At 33.6% G+C, this 14,339-nt stretch overlaps 2 protein-coding genes across 2 annotated transcripts; one reads left to right on the top strand and one right to left on the bottom strand.

Moving 5' to 3' along the window:
* Positions 1–3,150: 3,150 nt before the first annotated feature.
* Positions 3,151–5,690, top strand: LOC121224325 (putative transferase At4g12130, mitochondrial). The gene is made up of 5 exons (XM_041107406.1): positions 3,151–3,967; positions 4,370–4,623; positions 4,800–4,898; positions 5,004–5,162; positions 5,238–5,690. Exons 1-5 carry the CDS (start codon positions 3,543–3,545, stop codon positions 5,471–5,473), a joined length of 1,173 nt encoding a protein of 390 aa, XP_040963340.1. The 5' UTR covers positions 3,151–3,542; the 3' UTR covers positions 5,474–5,690.
* LOC121224324 (probable LRR receptor-like serine/threonine-protein kinase At5g45780) lies at positions 5,403–8,959 on the bottom strand. Its single transcript, XM_041107405.1, has 4 exons — positions 8,059–8,959; positions 7,443–7,703; positions 6,477–7,358; positions 5,403–6,389 (listed from the first exon to the last, which is right to left on the bottom strand). Exons 1-4 carry the CDS (start codon positions 8,486–8,488, stop codon positions 5,908–5,910), a joined length of 2,055 nt encoding a protein of 684 aa, XP_040963339.1. The 5' UTR covers positions 8,489–8,959; the 3' UTR covers positions 5,403–5,907.
* Between the last annotated feature and the right edge of the window lie 5,380 nt (positions 8,960–14,339).

Below are 14,339 nucleotides of genomic sequence, written 5' to 3'. Positions count from 1 at the left end.
AATATACTTCTAATGTCAAATCAGGATCAACTAGGACAAAAATAAAGCATTGGGTCGAACTCTTCTTTGGTGTCAAAGTAATAACTATGAATAGTCATAGACTCCCCGGAAAGGGTAGAAGAATGGGACCTATTATGGGACATACAATGCATTGCATCCCTACTGCTTCTATTAAAACTTTCCAAGTCCCACCTCATGGCATCCAAGTTGAAAGAAAATGAATTGAACAAGTATGGTCGCCCCCTATTAGGATATACTATTAAACCTAAATTGGAGTTATCCGCTAAGAACTACGGTAGAGCAGATTATGAATTTCTAGGTGGCAGGCTTGATTTTACCAAAGATGACGAGAATGTGAACTCCCAACCATTTATGCGATGGAGAGACCGCTTCTTATTTTATGCCGAAGCAATTTATAAATCACAGGCTGAAACAGGTGAAATCAAATGGCATTACTTGAATGCTACTACATGTACATGTGAAGAAATGATCTAACTAACACCATTAAAATATGATAATATAAAATTAACGACCAATAGTATGAAAACATATGTCAGCATATTTTAGTAATATTAGTCATGTACTAAAAAAAAAACACCAAATTGACTTACGGCTGTAGAGTTTAGTACCAACTAGGTTTAAAAAAAAAAAAGATTCAGTAAATATAATACATTTGTATATTAACCCAAATATTTTAGTTAAGGTATATTGAGAAAAAATCAAAATTGTATGTGAACCGGATATTTGAAGTTATAAAAGAATCAGCCATGTTTCAATAATTATTATTTATTGTCTCGTCCCGAATTGTTCATGTTTATCTTGTTTTTGTTTTTTGGTTTGAAAATTTGTTCAATTTGAATATAAATAAACAGAGATGGTGTAAAACCAAAGTCAAAACTCAAACAGCAAACATATTTTATTTCTTCATCCGTATGATAGAGACGCTACGGCCACGACAAATAGGTTCAGTCGACGCCACCCCACATTAAAAAGCTGCGGCCTCTGTCTTGACGCCAACCGTTACGCATTCCCACATCATTGCTCGCTTAACTACTTATTTTTTAACATAAAACATAAAATGAAAACCATTTATTTTCTTACTTTAAAAAATGATTAATTTAAAATGTTTTTTTTAAGGTAATTGTTATATTTTTAAAATATAGAGACTTGATTTTGCTTTTCCTACTATCACATGATTAACCTATAAAATGAGGTTGAAGTGCAATTTTTTGGCAAAACAAGTGGGTTGAAGTTGGATTATTCTTAGTAAGTAGAAGCAATAAATTAGATAGAGATAGTGCGGGTGATAATTACATGGTCGTTTTTCCTGCATTTGGTCAACCCATACCAATTAATTGTTCTCACAAACATCTTTAATTGTACGGACTTGGATTCAAGTCCTAAAAGATGAGGACAACCAAATATCTTAAATTAGGTAAAGGGGGTGATCCAAATTCTAATGTCTCCCCAACACCATGATTACATATTTTGGTAAAATTTTCATTACAAAATGAAACAAAACTTTAGTTATATCTTTTCACTAGGTATAAAGTCAATTAACATTTTATGATTTTACGTAAGTGGTTGATTATAGGATTTAAACAAAGTATAATGATCTATTTAGTCTTTCGACTTTATGAAAAAAATTATTTTAGCTTTTTATTTAAATTTTCATTTTTTTTAACCTTTAAATTTGTATTGTGTAATGCCTTATACCCAACACAATTGTTGAGTCTGAGTTATAAGGTGTCACATTCATTGTTGGAGCAACTACGATCAATTTAAATATTATTTCATGTCATTAGACATGCAAAAACATGTGTTATAAGCAAATAATACAATAGTTAATCATTCTCGAGTCTAATACGAACTTATGAAAGCTCTAAAGCTTACCCAAGACTGAATTGTAAAGTATTAAAATTATAAGGTGGACGTCGTGACATGAGGGAATTCCTTGTCTCACTATGACATTATAGATCATTTTTCATCACGACATGATATGTTTAACGTCGCGATATCATATAATAATTTTGCAATTTCTAAATAAAACATTAATAGGTAAATATAAAAATATTTAAAATTAAATTCTACACGTGGACACATAACAAGAGAAGAGGAGAAGTTGCAAAAAAAAAAAAAAACCTGCGAAAAAGTTTATAATTGACTAGGACCATTTAAGAATTAGGCTAATCCTTTTTGGCGGCCGAGCCTAATTAGTTTTTGCAAATCCACATTTCCTCATTCATCAAACACTACTTATTTGTTTTAACGATGGAACCCTATTAAATATTAAAGAATGATCAAATGCCAATTTTACATATCTCAAAACTGTGGATTTCATACAAACAACACATCCCCAACACCCAAACAAGTTATTGTATCTAATCCATTTTAATAAATTGTTTTTATAAGGGCTAATGATCAATTATTATGGTCCACTGAATATCAGTTTAATTAACATTCTTATTATTCCAGAAAATTGGAGGTTGTGATTTGAGTATGTTTAAACACTTATTATTTTCTAATTTATTATGATTTGTTTAGAAATTATATCAAATTTTGATAAATTTTCATAGTTTTTAAATATAATATTTTATAATAATGATTCTTTTTTTTTCTCATTTACGAAATCTGTACTATTAATAAAAAATTTAATTGAGTTGGTGTGAAGAGTCAATCGGGCACCAACTCGGTTAGAAAAATTATAAAAATAATATTTTAAAAAATAAGTTATATTATTCAGAAGTATTCTAGTCTTTTAAATTAAAAACAAAAACAATAAAAATATATATATGATGAGATTTGAACCCATGATAATTACGTTGGTGACAGCAACATGATGGGATTTGAACTCAAAATTGATGACAACACCACGATAAATAATTGTACTTATTTTGTATTCTTAACTTGATGTATTTATGAGTTTAAATTTTATTTTAATCACAATTTAATCTATTTTTTTCATTTTAACACCATACATATTTTATGTGTTATTATTAATTAATTTTAAACTATATATTTTATTATTTATTATATGTTATTTCTAAATACACATATTTTACATTCAATTAAACTAAAAGTAGGCTGAGAATTAAAGGCCCAACATCTTTTTTTTAATTAAAAAAAATGTTATCGAACAAAAATAGATTTGGCAGGAAGCCGCATTGCCCAAAAAGAAAAGATTAGGCAGGAGATTAGGCAGGAAGCCTAAGCCCCAGGGACTGGAGTGGTAAATGGTACAAAGACCTGACACATTGCCATGTCAACTGCTCAATATATGCAAATATAAACCCAAAGCCCATGTTCCTCTTCAGAATTCTAACAAATCCAATCTCATTCAAGAATTTCATCGAACATCTGGTGTCTTTTCTTCCTCCGAACAACAACGTTAGCGTGTAAGTGTGCCACGTATCAAAAACTCGACCGACTGCCCACGTGTCCACCATCCAAGTTGCCCACGACGAACACTTCTAAACCCCTGCATTTCTTCCTTTAAACCCTCACAGAAACAATTCAAATCTCCAGTCCAAAACGACTCCGAAATGCACCGTTTCAGGTCCTCTCTTCTCTCCCACCATCGTTGCCTTCACAGCCTCCAAAACGCTGGTCCACTATGCTCTCACTTAAAATCCCGCTCTGTAATCCGGTTTTCAGGACCCGACACCATCAAATTCCTTCAGGGTCTTTTATCAAACGATGTACGGAGGTTCGGTGAACCCCCACGTGAAGAGAACTCCCCCATTCCTACGCCGAACGTGGCCTCTGTTGTAGTTCCTCCTATGTATGCAGCTCTTTTGACGCCTCAAGGAAGGTTTTTGTATGACTTGTTCTTATATAGGCCGCCACGGCCGGAGGAGAAGCTGGACAGGACTGGGTCGGGTCCAGGTAATGGGTCTGGTGGGTCGGTGGAGATTTTAGCTGATGTTGATAACTCGATCTCGGATGAGTTGTTGGCGACTCTTAAGAAGTGGGTATTTTTAGTTTTTATTTTCCTGAATTTTTTAAATGTTGATTTTCAGAAGGATAAATTTCTGTTGTTTATCTTCTGCATTTGAATTTCATAGGATCTCTCGGTTAAGTTTCATGGTCAATTTTTCTGTGTTTTTAGCTTTATCAGATAACTTATTATTCTGCATGTCTTAGCGATTCCTCAAAGTATTATTATTTGTTAAATTCATAATCAGTATGGAATTCTTACGGCGCTGTTGTTTCTTTCAAAAATGATTTGTTAAAGAGATATATCTGAAAATGTTATTGTATCTTCATGGCATGACTATAGTACTACCAGCTAGAGAAACGTGCTTGTCTTTTATAGTAATGCTAACATTAGAATTTCAATTAATGACTGTTCCTGCTTTTGCTGTTGCAGATACCGGTTGAGGTCTAAAGTAGATATTGATAATGTGGCAGAAGACTTCAGTTGCTGGCAGAGGTACGGGCGTGACCTTTCTGGAAAAACCCCTACTGTCGAGGAACCAGAGGCGGATTCCGTTGGTTGGGGTGGTGGTGTTGATCGTGCTGACATGTCAGCTTCACATAGCAGTGATGTTGGATGGCAATGGTTTAAGGATCCCAGATTAGGTTGTCTAGGTTTTAGGGGGATTTTTCCGTCTGGTACAATGCGTGAGTTCACCGATCTTTTGTTGCGGCTGAAATTCATTCTTAATTTACGTTTTAAATACAAGCCATGGCTTCGAGATAATAATCGATTTAGGATGGCATTGTTTCTTAATAAGTCATGCAACTCACCTATTGCTTAAAGCCTTAGAGCAATTTCCTTTTTTTTTTGTCTGTTGCAGCGCCATTAGTTGAGTCGGATAAAGAAACAGATGAGGAGAATTACCTTATGTGGAGATTAGAGAAGGGAATTGCTGAGGGCTCAACTGAAATTCCCAAAGGTGCTGTTTTTGCTTTATGGCTATTCATCTTATTTTTGTTTCTTCAATTTATTATAAGATGTTTCATCTATCTGGTCTCAGTTTTGACATCGTTTTGTTGTTTAGGGGAAGCGATTCCACTTGAATACAATTTCGCAGGTCTAAACGCAATCAGTTTCGATAAAGGGTGCTATGTGGGGCAAGAACTTATAGCTCGTACACACCATAGGGGGGTTATTCGCAAGCGTTTGCTTCCTTTAAAATTTCTCGATAATAACGGAAAAGGTAGTCTACCTCCGTCGGGCTTCAATGAAGATAATTATCTTACAACAACACAACTGATACATTTTGTTTTTTCAGAGGTGGAGGGGAAAGTTACCCCTGGTTCAGAGGTGATCAACACTGCCTCTGGTAAGAAGCTAGGGAGTGTAACCACTGCACTTGGCTTTCGTGGAATGGGTGTCTTGCGGCTTGACAATGCATTCAAAGACACATTGACGATACAGGGGCAAGAAGATATAAAGGTTATGGCAATTAGACCAGATTGGTGGCCTGCAGAATGGTTTCAAGATCAACAACATACTGCTGTTGCATAGACCGATCGTACAACTTGTTAAAACTTATTTTACAACCGCTAACTTGTTTTCTCCTCACTAAAGAAAATAAAAGCAATAAGGGGATGATGTTCTCCAAGAGACATGCTATTAACCTTAATGTCAACTAGCTTGGCTCGTTTTGCTGGCTCAATGCTTGTGGAGGTACGAATTAAAATCTATGTATCAAATTGTATGATTAGAAAGTTATTTCTCCCAATATCTCTCCGTACTACTTTTGTTTGCTAGTCATCAGTGAGGAAACTCCTATCTGCAACTCCACTTTACACGATATTGTCATCTTTTTATACTTCAAACCATCATAGTACTTGACAAAAAGATCTACAACCACCAACAAAAATCAAGTTTCAGCGATCTCTTTGATCCCACCATCATCATCATCAGTTTCTCAAGTTGGGGTAAAAGATAATGCCCCATCAAGAACTGACACTGTAATCATTTAGCTCTTTAATAATTGTTTCCATGCTTGGTCTGTCATTAGGTTCTTCATTGGTGCAATTAAGTGCAATTTTCCCCAGCTTAGCTGCCATGGATTCAGAAAACTCTCCCCTGAGATTTTTATCGACAAAATCTTCGAACTTGCTAGTTTCCGCCCCCGACCTCATTGAGCTTGTGAGTAGTAGTTTACCAGACAGGATTTGGAGAATGATCACCCCAAATGCAAACACGTCGGTCTTCTCCGTAAAACGTCCTGTCATAATGTACTCCGGTGCTAGATAACCCATGGCTGCACTCACTTTCAGAGTTGAATAGACAATGTCATCGGCAAAAATCTTATGGAGACCAGAGTCAGCAATCAATGGGTTGAATTGTTGGTCGATGAGAACTTTCTCCACAGATATGTTGCGGTGGACTATGGGTGGTTTGTTTGCTTCACTTTTGTGCAAATATTCCACACCTATTCGAGCAAAATAAGAGAAACCATTCAAAAATATGGTGGTTTATTGATATTTTATGCACAGCATAAGCCTGATCTGAAACTGACCTTTTGCAGTGCCATTGATGATGGAAATCCTTGTCGACCAGTCAAGAACAGGTTCACTTCCATCTTCTAGATCGAGGTATTTGGATAGGTTTCCCTTGGAAGCAAAGTCATAAATGAGAAAACATTCGCCTCTGCCCCTTGAGAAACAAAAACCTCGTAGCCTGACAAGGTTTTCGTGTCTCAAGGAGGTTAACAAGTACAATCCCTTAACAAACTCTGCTTCCTCGGACTTGCAGCTAGTTACGTTTATGCTTCTAATGGCTACAATAGAACGGTCTTTTAGAACCCCTTTGTAGACAGCCGAAAAGTTTGTCTTTCCCAGTAAATTCGACTCGGAAAAGCATCGAGTTGCGGACTCAACTTCTTCTAAGTTGAACCTGAACTTATTCAAATGCTCCTGGGAAAATCCAATGCCATTCCAGCCATCGCCTAATGGATCCCATCCATATGAATATTCAAGTGTTATGAGTGGTGAAACACTTCCATTCCTGAGAATTTCCTTCTTCTGATCAATGCTAAAGCTCTCTTCGGAAGAACCAGATGTATTTCCAATCTTCTGTTTCTGCCTACGGTAGTGAATAACTGCAAAAAGTCCGGCAACGGTAAAAATGAAAACCATCGTAGTAACCCCTGAAATAACAGGCATTTCTGGGAATCTCGATGGGCGTGAGCAATGAGTGTGGTTGCAATGTCCCTGGACATTTGATGGGTGAGAGTTAACCCCTGGCTCTGGAGCAGTGTTATTTAAATGTGGCCGGAATGGTTCAACCTGGTTGATGTTCACACCATCAAAAGGACCGCAACGTCTCAACAATGGAAAACCGGTTCCACATAGACCCGGATTGTTGTCACCTTGGAACCCTTCATTTAAGCTCTTCAAACCTTGGTTACCATCCATTACAGATTACAAATCAGTCTCAAGTCAACACAAAAAAACAGTACTTAATCCAAGAGAAACATCGTTACCTGAAGGAACAAGTCCGGATAGAGTATTGTTTCGGACATCTAGAATTTCCAGTTCTGGGATATCAGCTAACGTTGGAGGGATTGCATCAAAGAGGCTATTGAAGCTCAAATCAAGTCTTTTCAACATTCTCAAGTTCCCTAAGCTGGGTGGAATTTTACCATCTAGTCTATTATATTGCAAAGCAACAACATTTAGTTGCTTCAAAGACCCAATCTGTGTAGGTATATTCCCTGTCAGCTGGTTGCAACACAACTGCAGAACTACAAAGGCAAACAAGTTTCCTGTTTGAATGTCTCAACTTGGACGATAATTGATATCAAACAAAGAGTAAAGATTAAAAATTTCTTAACAACCCAGTAAAAAACTACAAAAGGAAAGCAAACAATTTGGTAGCATAAGAATTCAACCTTTCTGATATTGTCGAGGTAGCTAATATCAAATAGGGCAAACAACAGAAAATATCGTAAACCATGTGATTTGTTTGGCGGAATGTGAAGTGTAGGGTCCCGGAAACGGAAAGATATCTCCTACACCTTAAACTAGGTTGGTTCTTGAATAGGAACTTGAAGTACAGTTGAAAGGTATATGGAATGTTAAAGCAGATGATGAACTAACCTTGTAGACCAGCCATGTTTCCAATCTGAGAAGGGATGCTACCAGACAGATTGTTAACATTAAGATAAAGATCAGTTAATTCCTGAAGTTGTGAAAGTTCTTGTGGTATCTTTCCAGATAATGAATTGTAATGCAAGTACAAACCAGAAAGACACTTGAATCCCGCAATAGCAGGCGAGAGTTTACCAGAAAGACCCTTTCCCTGCAACGAGATGTTAGCCACCTTACGGTGCTCATTACAAGCCACACCCATAAAAGAACCACTGCAAGGGTCACCGTCACTCCTCCATGACTCCAGCACCTTGTTTGTTGGGTCTAAAGAAGCCTTCAGCTCCATTAAAGCTCTAAGCTCCGTGTTCCCATGAACCCACTTTGGAACGTAGAATACGAAGAAAAGAACAAGAAAGAACCGAAACTGAGAGACACCCATCTTTTCCCTCAGCTTAAATCTTCCAGGATTGAAAAATAAGATCAAAGAAAAGAAGCCATGTTCGTAGTAAGTCCAGTAGTTAATGAAAGTCAAGAAGAAGAATGTGAGAAGAGAGGGGGTAATTAAGAAAAGACACAAAGGCAAGAAAAGCGGAGTAAGTGTAGAGATGAGTGCATGCCAAAGTTGAAACAGAAAATGCACAATTAATAGCGACTTTTGGAGCAACTCAACATGTTCCCATTCCAAATTTAATAAGGGAGTTGAATAGTTGATAAAGAAATATGGGCGATGATGAAAGATGACAGCTAGCTATCATGACTGTGACCATCGGAAACAATTTTCCATCGCTAGATCCTTTTTTTTTTCTTTGTTTAGTAGTTTAGTTTTGATTTAAGGTCTGATTATCAAGAAATTGCGCTGTGAATTGTGATGATGGTGAAGTTTCTTGGCTGTGAAAACAGTTTGGTGGTAGATCTGTTTGTGACTTTGGGGTTCAGAAAAGTTTTAAGCAAAGCAAGTGGAGATGTAATTGTTTAATTCTGGTATTAATCCTTGTAGTTTGTGGAAGTTGTGGATTAGTCCTTATATTCTAATTTGATCAATTTTAATCTCTATATTTTTCGAATTGGTTCATTTTAGTCACTGTACGTTTCGGACCTGAAAATTTGAAAATACAGTCCTAACCCGAACAATAACAATTAAATTCATTTAGTTAAATTCAATTTCTAGTCATATCTAAACGTACAGTTATAGATTTAGTTCATATTTTCTAATTAGATCATTCTAAGTTTTTATACTTTTCAAATTTTTAAATTTCAATATTGACGCAAATGACAATCGTTAATCCATTAACTAAATTTTTAGTGAGTAATATGTGAAAATAACAAGCTAACATGATATTACACATATGATAATATGTTTATTGCATCAAAATTTAGAAATAGTAAAACTTAACTGAATTAATTTAACAATTATTGTTTGGTGAGGACTAAAATTTTAAAACTTAAAAAGGGCATGAACTAAAGATGAGTAAATTACAACTTTCATAAAGTACAAGGACTAATAGCAGAATTTAACTAAAATGTAAATGGATGAGTTGACCGTACATTGACTTATTTGCATATGGGTTTGGACTTTATATGAATGGAGAAATTAGTGTTTTCCAAAATGGATAAAACTTCATTTGAGTTAGTGAAAGAAAGAGGAGAGGACGACAATGTAGACCAACAAATTTGTATTTCAAGCGTATTTTTAAATTGAATTTCTTTGTATAAAAATAATTGAAAATTACGGCTGCATTTTATTTCAACCCTAATATTTCGAGTAACCCCCTTCAAAATTTTGATTTTTCTTTTTAATTTTTTAAACATTCTAATTATACTTTTTAATTTTTTTAAAAAATAATTAAATTCTCTTAATTTTTTTAAAAAAATTTGTTAATCTCACAAAAATTACAATTAAACCCTCAATATTTAAAAAATGGATAAACTACAAAAACAGTCACTTTTGTTTGCCTCAGATTACATTTTAGTCACTTATGTTTGAAATGTTACATTTTTGTCACTTAAATTATCATTTTGTTACAAAGTGGCCACTCTACCGTTACCTTCCTAACGACATTCCTACGTGGTAGTCCAAATAAGTTTTAAATACCAAATTAGATGTCCAGTAGCTAGGATAAAAATATGTTTTTAATTAAATAAATTTAATTTGGACTGCCACGTAGGACCGTCGTTAGGGAGGTAATGGAGCTTAATGGTAAAGTAACCATTTCGTAACAAAACGATAACGTAAGTGACTAAAAGATAACAATTCAAACATAAATGTGTGACTATTTTTATAGTTTACTCTAAAAAAATTTCACTAAACTCTTAAATTTATTGAAAAATTTACTAAATTCTACCAAAACTCAATCCCAAAATCTGTCGTTGACAATGATAATATTTATTGTCAATAAAATTAAAGCTATATGTTGAAATTTTGATATTAACATCTCTCTAGATAAAGTTACAATGGCAACAAATATATATTAAATTTTATAACATGAAAACTGTCAATAACATTGTTATAGATATATGGTTTAGGTTGAATTTTGCAAGTAATTTACAATGAATCCAAGGAATTTATTAATTAGAGATCTGTTTTTGCCTCGACTCTTTTAGAACAGGTCCGGGTCAAATAGCAATGATTCGAAGCAGTTCTTTTTACACTATTTTGGAAACTCAATGACTCAATCGTATGGATATGTAAAATACAGGATTTCCAATCTTAGCAGGAAAGGGAGGGAAACGAATACTCAATTTAAAGTGAGTAAACAGAATTTCATACTCGATCTCATATATACATATAGAATTCTGTGGAAAATCATATTCGATGAAAGTCGTATGTACGGCTTGGAGAGAGATCTTTCATATCTTTCGAGATCCACCCTACAGTTATTTCGTACCCCCTTTTTCTTTTCGTATGATTTTGCTTACTATATCTGCTGTCGTAGCATTATAAACAGCATTGTTACTTTTGTTCCCGTCGGGATAAATCTGGCCCCTTCCCCTGTTGCCGCCTACGTATATGGGATATTTTAAGAAATGAACATCCTTATTACTAACAGGGTCTGAGGAAAGAATAGAAAAGGTGATTTCACTATATTTTTTACCAGGAATAGGACAGCGGGGGGCAAGGCAAAATAGAAAAACTCACATTGGGTTTAGGGATAATCAGGCTCGAACTGATGACTTCCACCACGTCAAGGTGACACTCTACCGCTGAGTTATATCCCTTCCCTGCCCCCATCAAGAAATAGAACTGATTAATCCTAAGTCAAAGGATTGAGAAACTCAACAACGCCACTATTCTTGAACAACTTGGAGCCAGGCTTTCCTTTCGCAGTATTACGGATACGAAAATAATGGAAAAAGTTGGATTCAATTGTCAACTGCTCCTATCGGAAATAGGATTGACTACGGATTCGAGCCATATACACATGCTTTCATAAAACCGTACAATTCTTCCGATTTAAATCAAGTAGGTTTTACATGAAAAAAGTTTGCCTCAGCATGTTCTATTCGATGCGAGTAAGAGAAGCGATATTCTTAAAAAAATTAGAGAAATCAGAACCAAGTCCAAGGAATTTATTAATTAGAGATCTGTTTTGGGAACAGATATTCCTTTAGATGGCTAAAATTTCAAACTATGTATTATTATATTAAATAGCAGTTGTGCAGCATGAAATATAAAGAACTGTTGTGGAGGTCAATGGGAATTGGGGTAGGGAGCCTAACAAAACAAGCCATCCCTCACATGGGCCTTTGACTATTTATAGAAATCAGAGCCTACAAGGAATACCAAACTACCCCCCACCCAAGTTGTACACTACCGACTTTAAATTTAATTTTTTATTATTATTTTAAAGGGATTAATTTCACGAACATGTCTAAAATGGTCTCTAAATTTTAAATGAGTCAAGTATTATTTTTGCATCAATCAAGTCCTTTCGTTGGTCCAACAGTCAATTTAAGTGTTAAGCACTTTAGAATTTGATTTAGAGTATACTTAAAATATATTGATTAATTTATAAATACATGTACATTTATTGCATGGACAATTTGTATCTGTTGTGTTAAATAAAAAAAAGTATCAATAGCATTTAAAAGGGCTATTTATTTATTAAGCACATCATATCTAAATTGTTCATGTAATAGGTACATATATGTTTATTTAAATATACCATCTAAACTAATGGCTAAACTGTCGAATAACTTGATTGATATGCTATTAATATTTTAAAAATGAAAAATTGAATTTTATATCATAATTTTCTCCCTACTTGTTTCAGTAAAGCAACAAGTGGAAATGACCCAACATCATTTTATTTGTAGTAATTTTATAAGGAGGAGGAATATTATTCCTTAATCTTTGGATTCTCGTAAATTATAATTAATTACCCTCTCGAAGCTAATCATGTCAACAGTTGAATACGTGCTTCTCTTTTTTATCACTAATTACTTACTGCTGCTAATGTTTCCTTTGGTAGAGGGGAAAAGAAAAGGGTCCATCATGGGGATTCTTTTGTCGGAATTGCAGATCTCTGATTACAACTTTGTTTAAATGTTGTGTTGCAATGCCGACACCTGGCTGTCCGCACCATCTTAACTTCACAGTTCAATAGTTTCCTCCAAAGATAAATGGAGGATGGAAGAGATGATGGGTTCACAATACGAAAATTATTGATAGAGTGATTAGAGTATTAAAAGGAGTTTTCTTTTGAAGGAGGAGATGAAAAAAAGATGGGAAGAGCCGCTTTTCTTAATCTTTTTAGGGTACATATATAGGGTTTTAGTGGGGTTCATGTGTTAGGTGTACGATGGTTGTAGGGTATAAAATATATAATAATAATGTTTAAGGTATAATACATTAATAATTCATCTATTAATATGCAGGTAATGAATGACCATGTCTTTATTTGATAATTCAGTGTTTGTTTTTGTTTTAATATGCATATAAAAGAAATAGAGTCACGGGACTTCGACTTTAACTTGTAGTTGATGCATGAAATTTGTAGTATTTATTATTTCAAGAGTATAATATGCTTTGTTACTATGTTCAATATTTGTTGATAAACTAATAAATCTCGTTAAACCAAAGAATTTTATTTGTATATACAAGAGGAAACAATAAAATAATAATAATTACACCGGACTTTTTTAAACTAATTTTTTTTAATTTTCCAAGTTTTATTATATCAATCTCTTTAAAAAAAGTAATATGTACCAATAAATTATTTTTTGTTTGTTTAGTGGTTTGGTTAGATGTTAAATGTACAAATTCAAATATAATGTAGAACATGTTGTAAATATAAATGTATTTGCAATTTGACTTATATGTTTTAAATATGTTTATCGACGATTAACACTTAAACTAATAGTTAGACTAATTATAGGATTTGATTAATATGATATTAATATTTTGAAGCTCTAAACCAATTTAAAATTTGAATCATAACTTAGGGAATTGCAGAAAAAATAAAATTGGTTAAAATATGCCATAGGTCCCTACACTTTTCACAGATTTAAAATTTAGTTCTTATACTTTTATTTCTAGAAATTTAATCTCTCTACTTTCTAGATTTCAAGATTCAAGTGCAATTGTTAGCACTATTTTTTTTTGTGTTAAATTTATTGGTTGACGTTTTGAAGTTGAAAAAAAACTCACTTGGTAGTAATGTAACTAAAACAATGACATTATAATAAATATAAATTTAACAAAATAATCTTAACAATGTTAACAATTGGACTTTAATTTTGAAATCTAAAAAATTGAGGAACTAAAATCTTAAAAATAAAAGCACATGAACTAAATTTTAAATTTACAAAGACTACAGAGACTTATGGCATATTTTAACCATTGAAATTTAAATGACTAGGCCTTGTTTTCAACTTTAAAAAGGGTTAAGATGTAGTTTGCCCCTAAACTTGTCTAAAAGTACTTAGTTGGTACCTGAACTTTCTTTTTTTTACTTAGTTGATACCTAAACTTTTTTTTAGTACCTAGTTGGTACTTAACTTATATTCTGTCACCCAAGTTGGTACATTCACACAAATATCATTAGCTTATGTTGACATGACATTAATAGTCAATCTAATGATAACACGTAGTAATTTCTCAACATACCATGTGATAAGCATAAATTAAAAAAATTAAAATTAATAAATTAATAAAAAAGTATAATTTTTTGTCCAATTCATTTAAAAATATATTTTTATTAATTTATATATTTTTAATTTTTTTTAATTCATATCTATTATGTGGCATACTAAAAGACTAGTATGTGTCACCAATAAATTGGTTATTAATT

The sequence above is a fragment of the Gossypium hirsutum genome, chromosome D12, assembly GCF_007990345.1.
Source record: "Gossypium hirsutum isolate 1008001.06 chromosome D12, Gossypium_hirsutum_v2.1, whole genome shotgun sequence".
Taxonomy (NCBI): Eukaryota; Viridiplantae; Streptophyta; class Magnoliopsida; order Malvales; family Malvaceae; genus Gossypium; species Gossypium hirsutum.
Note: the sequence above shows the minus strand (reverse complement) of the source record. Positions and strands in the feature narration are given on the sequence as shown.

Bases quoted from the DNA above. Each gene is read 5' to 3' on its own strand.
- LOC121224325 (XM_041107406.1), top strand. From the start codon at position 3,543: ATGCACCGTTTCAGGTCCTCTCTTCTCTCCCACCATCGTTGCCTTCAC. The intron at 3,968-4,369 runs GTGGGTATTTTT...TTGCTGTTGCAG, and splicing joins TTGTTGGCGACTCTTAAGAA to ATACCGGTTGAGGTCTAAAG. The intron at 4,624-4,799 runs GTGAGTTCACCG...TGTCTGTTGCAG, and splicing joins TTTTCCGTCTGGTACAATGC to CGCCATTAGTTGAGTCGGAT.
- LOC121224324 (XM_041107405.1), bottom strand. From the start codon at position 8,488: ATGGGTGTCTCTCAGTTTCGGTTCTTTCTTGTTCTTTTCTTCGTATTC. The intron at 7,359-7,442 runs GTAACGATGTTT...ATGGTAACCAAG, and splicing joins ATCCGGACTTGTTCCTTCAG to GTTTGAAGAGCTTAAATGAA. The intron at 6,390-6,476 runs GTCAGTTTCAGA...TTGCTCGAATAG, and splicing joins CATCAATGGCACTGCAAAAG to GTGTGGAATATTTGCACAAA.